Source organism: Saimiri boliviensis, chromosome 5 (assembly GCF_048565385.1).
Source record: "Saimiri boliviensis isolate mSaiBol1 chromosome 5, mSaiBol1.pri, whole genome shotgun sequence".
NCBI lineage: Eukaryota > Metazoa > Chordata > Mammalia > Primates > Cebidae > Saimiri > Saimiri boliviensis.
In genome coordinates this window covers 64,697,849-64,712,714 of record NC_133453.1, presented here as the reverse complement: position 1 = coordinate 64,712,714, position 14,866 = coordinate 64,697,849, and the positions used below count along the sequence as shown (strand labels likewise).

Genomic DNA, 14,866 nt, shown 5'->3' with positions numbered 1-14,866 from the left:
CAACTGGAAGAAATGTGTTGTCACCAATTGACTCATGAAAGTTTGTGTGAGGAATATGTTTGAGGGTAGGGTGAGCTGTCAGCAGTTCACTGTTGGACATGTTTTGTTTCAGATGTTTTGTCCGGCAGTCACCAAGGGATGCCAAAGGCAGGTGGATCTGTGGCTAAAGTTCAGGGGTGTGGGAAATTACATATGAATTATATAATTCATTATATATGAATGGGATGCAAAGTGAGTGCAAATAGGAACAAGGCCTGAGTACCCTGCAGTTAAATGGAATGAATGAATTTGATCACAGAACTAGAAAGAATTCAGGTTCTTCTCAGGTAATAAATGTCCTGAAAGAAAAAAAAAAATCATTATCAGGTGATGTTACTTCATTAAGGAAAGGTAAGAACAAGCAAATTATGAACATAATTTAAAGATAGAATTTATTCTCTGATGGTTTACTCATGCAAACTGCACATAAAAGAAAATAGTACAGTTTGTGTAACATTGCAAATATAAGGACTGAAAATGCTAGGTACAGAAGTAGTATGACATCCTGAAAGTCAAAATGGAATTTGTGTTTATACAACTAAGAATGATTTTTATTTGCTCAGTACAGACTGATTTACAATGAAAGTTTTGCTAACCTCGGTAAGCTTGTTAACCGTTTACATGACTTCTTACATCTATGTAGTTTTATTTTACAGTTGCAAGAATTCTGTTACCAAAGAATTTAACTTGCATAAGTAATAAGATGAAAGAAAAATGCACCGAAGGACTTAGAGTGAAAAATTGAGGCTTTTCCTAACCCATTCAAACTACAATAAAAAATAGCCTTCTTGCAGAATTCATATTTTGTGCCTTTGAGATAACTCCTTAGAAATAATAATGTCAAAATCATTTCAGAATGATTTGAAATTACTTTAAAATAATAAAATTAAAAATTAAAAGTTTTAGAAGAATTGTCAAATAAAAACGCTCCCATTTTAATAAGCTAAACAATAAAATTCCCATTATCTTCATACTTAAAGTCCTGAAATGTCATTTATATAATTTGAATGTTTCCCAGTTTGGAACTCAGGCAGGTGAGATATTTCCTTGAATTATCAAGGATATTCCATACAGACTTTTAAAATGTCAGTCTCATTAGGAGATGGCATTGAGACTTTAGCAAATAGTGTAGTATGGATGCAGGACAAACTACACAACTTATTATAAATGCATTACAGATATTTACATAATGGAATCCTGCTTGAATGCCAGAAGTTGCTACTGGGTAGGACTCATACTATTTTACAAAGTTTTCTTACGCACATCTACTACTTTTAAAATTTTATGTTTAACAATTTATTCTATTTTAAAATATGTACTGTATTTTGAACATAACTGCAGAATAAAAATAGATAATGGCACATTAGAAAACTAAGTATCCCACTGATGATTGGATAATGAGAAAAGTATACCTACAATCATCTCATCAGAAACAAGCTACATCATGGAATGTTAGTTATCCAAGCCTGCACAATAATGACATTTTAAACTGCAATCATCTATTGGCCAGCATCACACTGAAGGCATCGTTAAACATTCAAGCAAAGATTGCTGGCATAAACTATTGAAAGACACACATACATACCCACACACAGACACACACACACACTCTCTCTCCCTCATGCACACTTCCCACGTTATAATTACATTGTTCTAAAGATAGATACTGATTTTTTTCCACGAGAAACATTATCAAAATTTGCTACTAAAAGATGACAGTGCTTTCACAAGAATTAAGTACAAGTTAGCTCGCAAGTACAAGACAATGGGGGTAAACAGTCTTAAATTTTCTAAGTAGTAATTGTAGGCTTTTCTGGCAACCATACCATACTTAATTATGCATAAACTTTGCAGTTTGTAACCTGAAATCTGTAAAAACAACAACAAAAAAACAAAAACAAGAGCTAATTTAAAAAATTATTAGTTATTTGATAACCCTGTATCGTACATCATATAATTTCATATTTTTAGCCTCAAAACATAAGTGTAAAATATTGAATTTAAGACTTGAAAAATAAATCGTTTTTGAAATGCTGAAAATTCTAAAATTTATTTAAAATCTTAAATAAAAAAGGAAAATGCATTATTACAAATGACCTTGATTTAGTTTAACAATGTGCATAAAAGCACTGTATGTCTTTATCACGGTTTCACTCACTTAAAAAAAAGTGTTCTTTAATGTTTTTCCTTTTGCATAATGTGCAAAATAAAAGGCAAAAAGATTAAAAGCAAATTTCTTTCTCTTGCCTAGTGCTTTATGACTCCGTTAACATTACAAAGTCAATAGGGACTATGCAGAACTTTGGTATAAATGATAATACTACTACCATCACAGTTGAGGGTGAAGGGGTGGTCAAAAGAAATGGAAGTGGGAAGAAAGATTCAGTAACACCCCCATTTATTAAAACACCAGCAAATTAAAAGTGAAATAAACCACAATGAATTATAATACAATTTATACACTGAGCACAGAAAAATTAATAAATCTAACAATATTTATATATATATAAAAAAAAAGCAAAATCAGTCTTTTTCCAGAGACTAAAAACTTTTTCAGTCTGATCAACTGCTGCTACACCAACTTTAGAGCCAAATTTAATTTCAAGTAAAAAAAAATTTACAACCACAGATTTCGCATAAATGGAAACTGGTCTTTCCTTGATTTCCCTTTGAAGTCACTAATGAGTATCTAAAACTGTTGGACTGCAGGTTTTTAATCAACTTCCTGAGGGCTGTGACTGGGAGGAAGGAGCCATAACGATCTGTGAAAGAGCAGGCTCTGTACTCTGGTCCGCCATCTGGGTGAGGACTGATGTGGCTACAGCTTCTGCCTTGGAGGTTGAACTGACTCCATTGGATGTGCTGACCGAACTATGCTGTATAGCTTCTGTATGTGGACTACTCGGCACTGAAATGTCTTCTGAACTATCGTCTTTATCAGCAGCTGAGTGGAAAAAAGGAAAATTATTCATTTTCTTAAATTCTGTAAGAATACACCATTATGCTGAAACAATATACAGAGTAAAAAGTTAGAAGGTATCATAAAAAACTGCTATTACAGGAACTGAGTATAGGTCATGAAGTAGGCAATTTTACCTGCAACAGGTCAAAAGAAGGCCCAACCATGCATATGAAAACATCTGGGTGCCCACTGCCTTATGAAACAGAGCTGAAGAAATATTTGCTAAATAGTGTTAAAGAAAGAAAATGAGGTAGAGTTTGGAAGACAGGCTCTTATAGATAAAATCAAACATTAAGCATCACATTTAACAAACAGTGTGGTTGGCCTACATGTCATTCTTTTTAAAACATAAAAATTTACAACCACATGCATAAACAAAATGAATTCTTGCATACAAATTATATCTTCAAATTATTCCCTCTGCATTCTCCAGAACTATATTTATTCTGGCTGATTTTCCATCTATTGCAGCCATGGATGATTATAACACCTGATTCTAATGATGCATACATATGAGAATAGGCAATATTTGGAATCTAAATGCCACCAGCTGTTATAGTTGCATGAATAAATTGGGATTCAAGTGAAAATCCATAGAAAACTCTAAACACTGCAAATGAAAAGATATTCAGGAAAGGGCATTCTAAATATTTATGAAAATAAATCTGCAAAAGTTAGACCTGGACAAGTCTCTCACACCCTTATTTTAATAGTATAGAATCTAGTAATTTCATTTAGTGAAAATTTGATATAGGTAACACACACAAATATTTGTAGTATATGTAAGTTATGAGGAACAGTGATAACATGAACACCTGTGAACCCAGCCCCCAACTTAAGAGAGAACACATTGCCTTTAACACTTCTGCTTCCTGGAAGTTCCTGTCCTTGCCAAAGGTAATCACCATTCTGACATTTCTTTAACCATTCTCTTTTTCTTTGTAGTTTTACCACATAGGTATGTGTCCCTAAGCAATATAGTTCAGCTTTATTTTTAAACATTTTAAAAACAGTATCACACTGGATGTATTCTTTTGTACTTTGCTTTTTTCATTTGGCATTAAAACTTTTTTTTTATTCACTGTTTAGAAGTGACAATAAGTAGGATTTTAAAATCAAATCTGAGAATGTATGTTGGCCTGCTTAATGATGGCCAGATGCCCATTCCGAAAGTCAATTAGTAAAAAATTGTGGACATCTTATGAAGTAGGACTCAGCCTATGATTTGCAATGTCGAAGATGGAGGGAGGATACCTGATAGTGTCAACTTTAGCTAAAAAAATATTAATTTTGTGCATTGTCTAAAATATAGTTTTTATAGAATTTTGCAGCATCTGCCTTCAAATCCATGCATTTTTGAAAAGTAAGTTTTAAAATACATTAATGAGGTGGAACCCTGTGTTCTCTGTAACATGCTATCAATCAAAACCATACCCCTGGATACCTGACCTCAAGATACAATTAAAAAAAAAAAAAAAAACCAACCAACCACCAGAAGCAGTAATTCTTTAAAAATTATATAACAGATTAAGTATTTTTTTTTAAAAAAATTATAGATTCAGATGGTGCATATGCAGGTGTGTTACATGAGTATATTGTGGAATACTGGGGTTTGGGCTTCTATTGAAGCTATCACCAAAGTAGTGAACATAGCACCCAATAGATAAGTTTCTCAACTAGTGCCCCACTCCTTCCCTCCCACTTTTCTGATCAAGCAATAATGAAGTTATAATTCAGTTATTTAAATAGCCAATACAATCACATGTACAAAGAAAACAAAACACTGGCAATGACAGTTTAAGTGATGGAAATACTAAAAAGTTATATTTGTTATTTCATCACTATTCTTTAAAAGAACAGGCTGAGCTTTCCATGGATGTTGAATTGAAGGGATACACCAGCTTTTAAAAATAAAGAGGCTGATCTGTGATGAGTGGTATAAGGAAATCTAAATACATACTGGAAGGCAACGACGCAAAATAAAACAGTAAATTATAAGGGATGAATGCTTACCTATAGACTTTCAGAATTAGGTAAAGCAAATCTTTAGGCAGTACAAAGAATCAAGTACTCATACCTATGTAATTATAAATCTTACATACACATCAAATACCTTTACCATGTGATATATTGCACCTATGTCTAATTCTAAGTGAGGGGAGAAAATGACTGGTGGAATCACAAGCACTAGAAAGATACAGAAAACCATGCTGTACTCAAAGAGCCACTTACAGCTCTACCTAAGCTAAAAGAAACCAGCTGTTTGGCAATTCAGTTATCTTGAAAGTTCTCTACCTATATCCACAAATTTTTCTTTTTTGAGATAGGGTCTCCCAGGCTGGAGTACTATGGCATGATCATGGCTCACTGCAGCCTTGAACTCTTGGGCTCAAGTGATCCTCTTGCCTTAGCCTGTCCTCTTGCCTTAGCCTTCCAGGTAGCTGGGACTATAGGTATGTGCCAAAGTGCCTGGCTTTTTTAAACTTTATTTTTTACTTTAATTTTTTTGTAGAGCTAGGCCTCGCTATTTCACCCAGACTGGTCTTGAACTCATGGGCTCAAACAATCTTCCCACCTTGGCCTCCTGAAGTGTTGGGATTACAAGGCATAAGCCACTGTGCCTGGCCCATACGTAGTTTCAATAATGAAAGTATTCATGGTTGATTAGGACCCAAGAAGCTTTTCTTTATAATACAACTTTATGGCCAGATCTAAAGAATATGAATTCATGGCAATAAGATCACTTTTGTTTTTTATTCTTCATGGAATCCAAATATTTAAAATGTACTCTTATTATTTTCATTCAGGTTTTATGTTACTTAACTGTTGGGGTGACTGTCAAGGTTTTCCCATGACTGAGGGGTCTCCCTAGAAAGTGGGACTTTCAGTGCTAAAACTGGGTGGGACAGACCCTATGGCTGTGTCTTTGTACTTTCTGCTTTACTTACCAGATTTTGTAATGCTCCTTAATTTCTACTAAATGTTAGTTTTGATTCACAAATGCTTTTAAAGATTTAGCTAGTATTACAACTCAACACTGTTAGCAAGAGCTGTGTGGTACGACATAATGAAGAGTGTAAATCTGTAAATGTTTCAAAGGTATTCACTTAAGTCAATCTGTTTTTACTATTATACAACAGAGAAGTCATATTTATTTCAAAGATTTCAAATTTGAAAATATAAATTACTTAAAAATTTCTACAAAATCCAATTATCTCCTAAGAGCTGAAGATAATTAATTTTATGGTAGAACTATATTTCAGTTAATTTGATTATCTGTATGACTAGATAGGAATAAAGATAGTATTTCCAAAGAACAAAAATATCCTATTCACTTGATATATTCTCCTTAGTACTATATTATTTACTAAAAATGTATTAATCTAGATTTTCATTTTATTTAAATATACAGTATATAAACCCACACATCTATGCACTTAAAATGTCTTTGTAAATTGATTGTCAAAATGAATAACTGGTTTGCATCTGCCGAGCATACAGTGTCTGGATGAGTTAAAGCTGCTGGGATTATCTAATAAATTATCAAAGATTTAAAAATTACAGGTAATTTTGAACTGGATACAATTTAAAAGGCCAGTTAATTTCCTTTTAATTTTATAAAATCATTTGTTTCCTTTTAAACTATCAAAACTCGAGAGATTTGTTAAGAAAATCACATATGCATAAATGCTGAACTCAGTAGCTTCTATAGGAAATTATGTTAAGTCAGATGGGAACCATAATGGCCTCATCCCTGAAGCAATCATTGTTAATATAAATCCCAAACATCTTTCTATATAGTTCCAATTTACTCCACAATATGTTTCACCATCCTGTCAAAATTACTAGATATCAAATAACCAAGATTTATATGCTCAAAACTGACAAAAATCAGCATTCTAAATATATATGGCAATTGAGAGTTGCTAAATCTATGGAATCTTTTAAATTAAAAAATATTGCCCATTCTGATGAAACTGCTTACAATGACTACAAGTAAAGATGGTGGCCATTAAGTTTTATCTTGAGCACCTGAGGAACTATTTGCATCCAATACAAAATGTTTCTTTCTTTTGAATTACTGACACTGGCAAATTAAAATGAAGTGGATACATATGGGTGAAACAATGTTCACATTTACAAATATCCCGAAATATCACTAAATCATAAAGACAAAAGCTGTGAGTTATACATTATAAATGTTGCCTAATACATTCCCAACTCTATTATTTGTTACAAATTTGTATACTGTGGACAAAATTGGCTATTTATTCAAGAATAACAGCTGGTTCCAACACTGTGTATCTTATCAAAAAAGAAGGACATTACAAAAAGGAAAAGGCACAACTAACCTCTAACATTCTGAAAACAAAAGAATCTTATTCTTTGTGAAAACATTTAGGAGGAAACTTATAAGCAGATAATTTAAATACTGTTCCCATTTAAGCATTTTTGTAACTGCCTAGATGTCTCAATATAAAGGTTTACAACAATAAAAACATTACACAATGCTGACATTATCTAAGAAAAAAACAATAGGGTCTGATACCGTAAAAAGATATTATATATTGTTAAGTGCAGTCATCTCATTTTAGCAAGAAAAACCTCATCATTACTGAATGGAGGCTGGGAAAAAAGTAGTGTTTCACCCTGTCAGTTTAAGACAAAGTGTTACCCTGGGAAGATGAACAAAATATCATCAGTACTTACAGTGTATTTTAAATTATTAGCTAATGCATTTTGTTGATCTACAGTAATGCCTAGGGAAAAAAGCTAGAAACAAGAAAACTGAAACTCTCTGGATTCTAAAAAAGTACACCTCTCTACTGCATTCTATAATAACCTTATAGAAATTCTTATATTCAATCTTCAATATTAGAACTGCAGTCTCCATTTTTAAAGCGGTAGCTCAGTTTACTCTGGCAGTATTTCACTGACGTAGCCTAAGGCTATAGGTAATGGAACATTACTCACTATGATAGCCAGATTTCTTCTGCATGGCAGTTACAGGGCAATCTTTATGAGCCAGAAGAAGCTGTTTCAGCTGTGCCACTTCATTTCTCAGCAGGGTGACTTCACTCTGGAGAAGAAACAACTTATGTACCTTACCAGTTTCAGACTACACATATTTTTAATTGTTTAAAACAAGCGAAGATTAAAGTATGAAAATTGGACATCACTGGCAGAACACTAAAAAAACAAAGGAAATATGCTGATTAAATATGTCTAATCAGAATATGGCAGCTTTTATATTTTAGCATTTATTAAAAAGCTGTAAATTGAATAAAAATTTAAATAATGCCACAACTGGATAGCATATTTTGAAATTGTTTCCATTTGCCTTGGGACTTCTTATGTATTACAGGTAACCTGTTAAAGGTATTTTCATTTTATGTATGTTACATGCTTTTTGATTACTTAAAAACATCAAGGGAGTCAGGATGAATTTTCACTGATTCCATTCACTTAAAAATGAAAAACTCATCCAAGAAATTCAATTAAGCAAGTTTCTAGTTTCCTAGAAACCAAGAAAAGCTCCACAGGGAAAACCAAAATAACCAAAGAACCATGGATACCTAAAATTCACTGCAAGGCACTTTCTGGGACACAGAAACCAATGAAACTAGATATAATATTTAAATGGCTTAGTTGCCTTTGACACAGGCAATCTATATACATCTAAATTTAAATCTGATAAGTCAATGGAGATTTGTCCTACTCCTCAGAATGAGTACCTTCAGCCATTGTTTGGGATACCCTAATCTGGTAAAAAGTTCCAAATTGAGCAAGTCTGACTAATTCCTTTGAGTTAGCCCAAATATTAAAAACACGTAAGTCAGTGATCATTACCAATACTCAAGACTTAGAAATAATATTAATTTAATAAACTGGTAACATAAAAAATTCTTAACTTACATATATCTCTACCTACTTGGACTTACAATAACTGTAACCATTCAGATTTCATCCATGAACCAAAAAGTAAATTAGAAAATATAGTAAACAGGTATACATTAAAGCTCAGGCATGACATTTTCTACCTTGTTTCTTAGCCAGAAAGCTGAATGTAAAATAATTTAGTAGGCTGGCACAATGGGTCATGCCTGTAATCCCAGCACTTTGGGAGGCCGAAGCAGGTGGATCACTTGAGGTCACGAGTTTGAGACCAACCTGACTAACATGGTGAAACCCTATCTCTACTAAAAATACAAAAATTAGCTGGGCATGGTGGCAGCTGTCTGTAATCTCAATTACTTGGGAGGCTGAGCCAGGAGAATCACTTGAATCCAGGAGGCAGAGGCTGCAATGAGGTGAGATTGAACCACTGTACTCCAGCCTTGGTGAAAAGTGAGACTCCATCTCAAAAAAATAAATAAAATAATTTTGCAGACTTAGGCCTCCTTAAGTGACAAATGACAGAAACATAAAAATTAAAAGAATAAAAGTTAAGCAATCTAAAGCCAAGTCTGTTGGGCCAAACAGCTCCTCACACCCCAATAACAATGAACTACATCACTGTACTTAAGTACAGAACAAAATTGATCCTCATAATAACTCTAAACCATTAATTAGAAGGTTAAATTATTTAGAATACTATATTTGAGGCAAGAATGGGTAGACAGTAATCAAAGCACAAAAGGTAAAATTTAAGACAGTTTTGCTTGAAAAGATAAGCTGTCATTTAGAAAACTCCTTCTGCAACTGATGTCAATACTACCAATTATAGCTCATTATTAATAATGCTATTGATGAAACCATGTTATGAATAATCCAATGTATACTGTCCAATATATATTACCCCATTCTATCAGCTTCATTTTGAGACTGATGTCTATTAGTTTCTCTCATTAAATTCTGTAAAAGGAAATGGGCTGAATATTTACTCTTAGTTAAAAATACACAATCTTTAATAATATGGTAATGGTGACCAGAATGATTTTCATCTCTCACTGCTCTTCTAATATACTCTATCCTTTAACACCAAACACTACTAATGCTTCAAGCCTCTCATACTATCGTTGCCTTCGCAGTAGTTTGAATCATGAAATAACCAGTACTTGTCTTGACTTACAAAAATAACAATTTTAAATTGTAAGCTAAATACATACTGTTGTCTTTATCCTCTTTTGTCTTGCTAAATATTTATCTTTAAGCATCAACTCAGTACAATTTAGACTGCATAGGAAAGTAAGTTAGGTGCCTACTTCTGTATTCCCACAGCCATATACTTTTGTGTGTATATACATACATACATACAAACATACATACACATATACATACATACACACACAGATCTCTTCCATAGTACTTATCACAATGGATTGTAACTTTTGGTGTACTTGTTTGCTACCTCTACCAGACTGGGAATTTCTTGAAGGCAGAACATATTGTATCCCCAGAGCATAGCACATTACCTGGTATGGACCCAGTAGACAGACATACTTTAGAGAGGACCATGTGATTCTATGTCTAGGAGGTAAAAAATATCAAAGAAGGTGAAATGAAAAAGCTTAAATAATATGAATCTGGTCAGAGGTTTTTATCCTTTTGTTGGGTCCGAATTTTATCCTTTATACCAATAATCTCACCGATACAGCTATAATGTTAATTTTTTCAGTTATAAAAACTGGCATATTATATAGTATCACCTCGATTACAGAACTCTAAAATTCACAAATGCCTTCTCTTTTAAAACTCTATACATTCATAATAAACCATGTTATGAAACAAAATCCTATACATAATAAAAGTACTGAAAGTGTTATGCATTAGCTATCTAATTGATATAAAATAATTTATTTAAATATAGACCGGGCATGGTGGCTCATGCCTGTAATCCCAGCACTTTGGAAGGCTAAGGTGGGAAGATCACGTGAGGTCAGGAGTTCAAGAGCAGCCTCACCAACATGGTGAAACCCTGTTTTTACTAAAAACACAAAAATTAGCTGGGTGTGGTGGCACGTGCCTGTATCCCAGCTAATTGGGAGGCTGAGGCAGGAGAACTGCTTGAACTTAAGAGGTAGAGGTTGTGCCACTGCATTCCAGCCTGAGCTATAGAGTGAGACTCAGTCTCAAAAAATAAATAAATAAAATAATACATACACACATATATACACACACACAAATTATCTCTTTAAATAGGCAGGTCTGAAACTGATGAATGGGACATCAATTTCTGTATTTCAAACATAGCTGTTGGTGGTATTCTGGATGTTGATCTAATTAGACTACCTGGTCTATTAACATATCTATGTGAAGAAGCCACTAGATAGGAATGGTTAATGAATATCAAGGGCTGAGGAGGTACAGCACTTGATTCTTGTTACAACGTATATTTGTGCTAACTGAATTTTAATTGACATTAACTTGGTGGAAACAATGGAAAAGGCCAAGAAGAAGAAATTAAAATCTTTGCACATTCTTTTATGCTTTAATTACTGTTACTCTTTTGTTCTTTAAAAAACTTTGCACATTCTTTTATGCTTTAATTACTGTTACTCGTTTGTTCTTTAAAAAACTTTGCACATTCTTATATGTAAATTTGCATGTATCTAAAAGGTATAATATAAAAGCATGCTGTAAATTATATTTGTCCAAAATTAAAATAGTCATTTTTTTCTGCTACATCTTTTAAATGGCAGAAATGGCAAGAAATAAACCAAGAAATTCAAGGTCTGCACAACATATTTTCCTAATGATGATCCTGAAGCTCAAAAGTGACCTTTGGATGAGAGGTTACAAATTAAATATTATTATTTAATTTTATTACTGTACTCTAGTAGTTGATTTCATTAAAAGATGGTATCACCACTAGATTAAAAGCAGCAAATGAGACCAGTTACTGGCTAGGAATTGGGACTGAAAGAAATACTTCAAAGCAAACACAGCTGAAGTGCAGGTTAGGCAGGAGGGTGGGCCAAGCCTTGAAAAAGTGGCTTAGTTGAGCTGTACAGCCCTAATAAGTATAAGCTTATGCTAGTGGTGAAGACCAGGTCAAGCAGGGACCGGAAATAGGATGCTCATGCAGGTACAGGTTTTATAACTGAATTAGTCAGAAGAGGTGAAAGCTGGGTGGCTTCTAAGTCATTAGAAGAGATGAAGTTTCACCATGTTGGCCAGGTTGGTCTTGAACTCCTGGCCTCAAGTGATCCACCTGCTTCAGGCTTCCAAAGTATTGGAACTGCAGGCGTAAACCACTGTTCCTGGCCTCATTTATGATAGAGTAAATTCAACAAACTACTCCAAGCATTCAAGAATTTTAGTCTCATATACACATGTATAAAGAAAATACGGTATTCTTAAAAATAAAGATAGGCATGATTCATTACTATTCAGATAAGATGGTTGCATAAATCATGACTTTAATTCTGAAATTTTTCTATGAAGAAAGATCAGAAGACAGAAAGAGAGAAGGGACTACTTCATAAATATAATGTGAAGATTCCTAAAGTTTCTATACACAGAGACCTGAGAATGTAAAAAAAGAGAAATTATACACACACACACACAAAACCAGTTTGCTTAAGCCAAAGTAAATATCAAGGGGATGCTCAGTCACAAAAAGACTTAATATTAAATGAAAAAAAATTTACACCTCTACTGTCTATTCTGTGGATTATTTTAGACTAGATCTTAATTGGATTCAACTTCCAAAGTCCTTCGGGCTGTACTATCTACTATTTGTGGGTTAGTATACTTGTAGGATATGTTAATTATCTTCCTTGGTCATTCTGAAGATGAATAAGGGATATAAAAATGTAAAAGTGCCATTCAAATGTGAGAAATCATCACTTTGTTAAAGTAAAACATATTTGGGAAGATGGAACAGATGCTAAAAGAAATTATTATTCTGGTCTAAAATCTAATGTAAATTATTTTGTCATTATCTGTACCCCTGCTCTACTCTAATAATGTGGCTACTCAAAGGTTAATTACATAGCAGCAAACAAATTTTTCTTACATTGTCTATGTAATATAAATCAGCCTGCTGAAATCATCACACGATAGCCAACTGATTAATCAATCAAAACTTTTATTGATATTTGGCCATGAATATCAGGTATTCCATAATGTATGATCTCTGACTTTCTACTTCAGCCATTACCCCCAAAATTAAAGAAATAGTATTGAATAGTTTCTTTTGTGGAATTTCTCATTGCTATAAAAATTTAAAAATGTTTAATCCTCACAAAAGACAGTAAGTATCAAGATTCCCTCCACACAGTTCCAAGAGTTATGGTGGAATGTAAAACCTTACACATGAAAACAAACTAGTTTCTAAAAAATTTATATTTTTAACAGAAAAAAAGGTGAGAGTTCTCACTAGAGCTACAAAATATTTTGGAAACACTTTGCAAAATGAATGGGAATGCCTCTCTATTCTCACACTTTAATTACTTGTTTCATGTCTGTCTTCTCTGCTAGACCACAAATTCCGTAAGTGCAAAGACAATGTCTTTTTCGCTGCTACCCATATCTAATATTATGCCTTGCCCACAGTAAATGCATACTGACAGAATGAAAAATAACTAGCACTTGCACAGTATAGTTATAACACTTTACCTTATTTCAGTTGCTTTTCATAATAGTACTTATTAGTTTGACAGAGAAGCAAAGGCTCAGGAAGATTCTTAGTAAAGGCTTCAAAAATAAGTACTAGATCTCAAACTCAGAATAAAATGCATGAGATGATGGCAGCTACCCTAATACCTTTCTTTCATCTAGAATATAGTTAAAAACTCAGCAGGAAAAAGGGGAAGATAGTTAGATCACAGAATTCAGAAATTAAAACAAGCAGGTATTATAAATTTATTCCAATTATTGCTATTCTTTCTTATTTCAAGTGATAAATACCGAAATAAAATATCATCTGGTACCAGAAACGATTTAATCTCATTTTCTATAAGTCAGTGGACCAATAAACAAAATCTTTTCCACATCATTAACTGATGAGTAAGTAATTCCCACATATCTAGCTATAAGAGTGTGCTTCTATTAATTTATTGTACTTCCATTCCACACACCTTTTGCAGTATCTAAGTTATTAGGTTGGTGCAAATGGAATCGCCGTTTTTGCCATTAAAAGTATGTTTTGCTTTTACTTTTAATGGCAAAACCTGCGACTCCAAACCTAATATAAAAGACAAATCCACAACAACAAAAAACTATCAAGTTTTACCCACACAGTAAATGTTAAGCAGCTACTGTTAGTAAAGAAAAGGAATCTACTTTTTTGTTTACAAGGAAACAGGCTAAATTTATAAACTGAAAACTAACCCCCATCATAATGAGTATAATTGAAAGATAAAGCTATAAACAGGTTAAAAAATCATTTCAAGTAAAAGATAACAAAATCAGCAAAACAGGTATTACTTTAAAAATACAATAATTGGCCAGGCATGGTGGCTCACACCTGTAATCCCAGCACTTTAGGAGGCGGGCAGGTCACCTGAGGTTGGGAGCTTGAGACCAGCCTGACCAACATGGAGAAACCCCATCTCTACTAAAAATACAAAATTAGCCAGGCGTGGTGGTGCATGCCTGTAATCCCAGCTGCTCGGGAGGCTGAGGCAGGAGAATCGCTTGAACCCGGAAGGCCAGGTTGCAGTGAGTGAAGATCACGCCACTGCACTCCAGCCTGGGCAACAAGAGTGAAACTCTACCTAAAAAAGAAAAAAATCCCACAATAATTTATAACCAACAGTATTCAATTCTTGGTCTAGATTACCATAAATGTCTCTTAATATAGTCTGATGAAATTGCTCTTTTAGCAATGATTTGGGAAAACTAAAACATGATTAAATTCAGTGAATGTGGCAATAAGGTTGAATAATATTTTCTTCAAAGCCTAGTATGTATTTGGTA

The 14,866-nt window shown here is 33.5% G+C and overlaps 1 protein-coding gene across 2 annotated transcripts in view; it reads right to left on the bottom strand.

Annotated features, from left to right (window-relative positions):
* Window positions 1–414: 414 nt before the first annotated feature.
* The window catches only part of ATF2 (activating transcription factor 2), a 92,728-nt gene continuing 78,276 nt past the window's right edge, over window positions 415–14,866 (bottom strand). For both annotated transcript variants that reach the window (XM_010351845.2, XM_010351849.2), the window contains 2 exons: window positions 7,976–8,081; window positions 415–2,983 (listed from right to left, as the gene is read on the bottom strand). In XM_010351845.2, coding sequence (XP_010350147.1) covers window positions 2,757–2,983; window positions 7,976–8,081 — 333 coding nt within the window. In that variant the 3' untranslated portion in view covers window positions 415–2,756. The remainder of the gene's footprint in view (window positions 2,984–7,975; window positions 8,082–14,866) is intronic.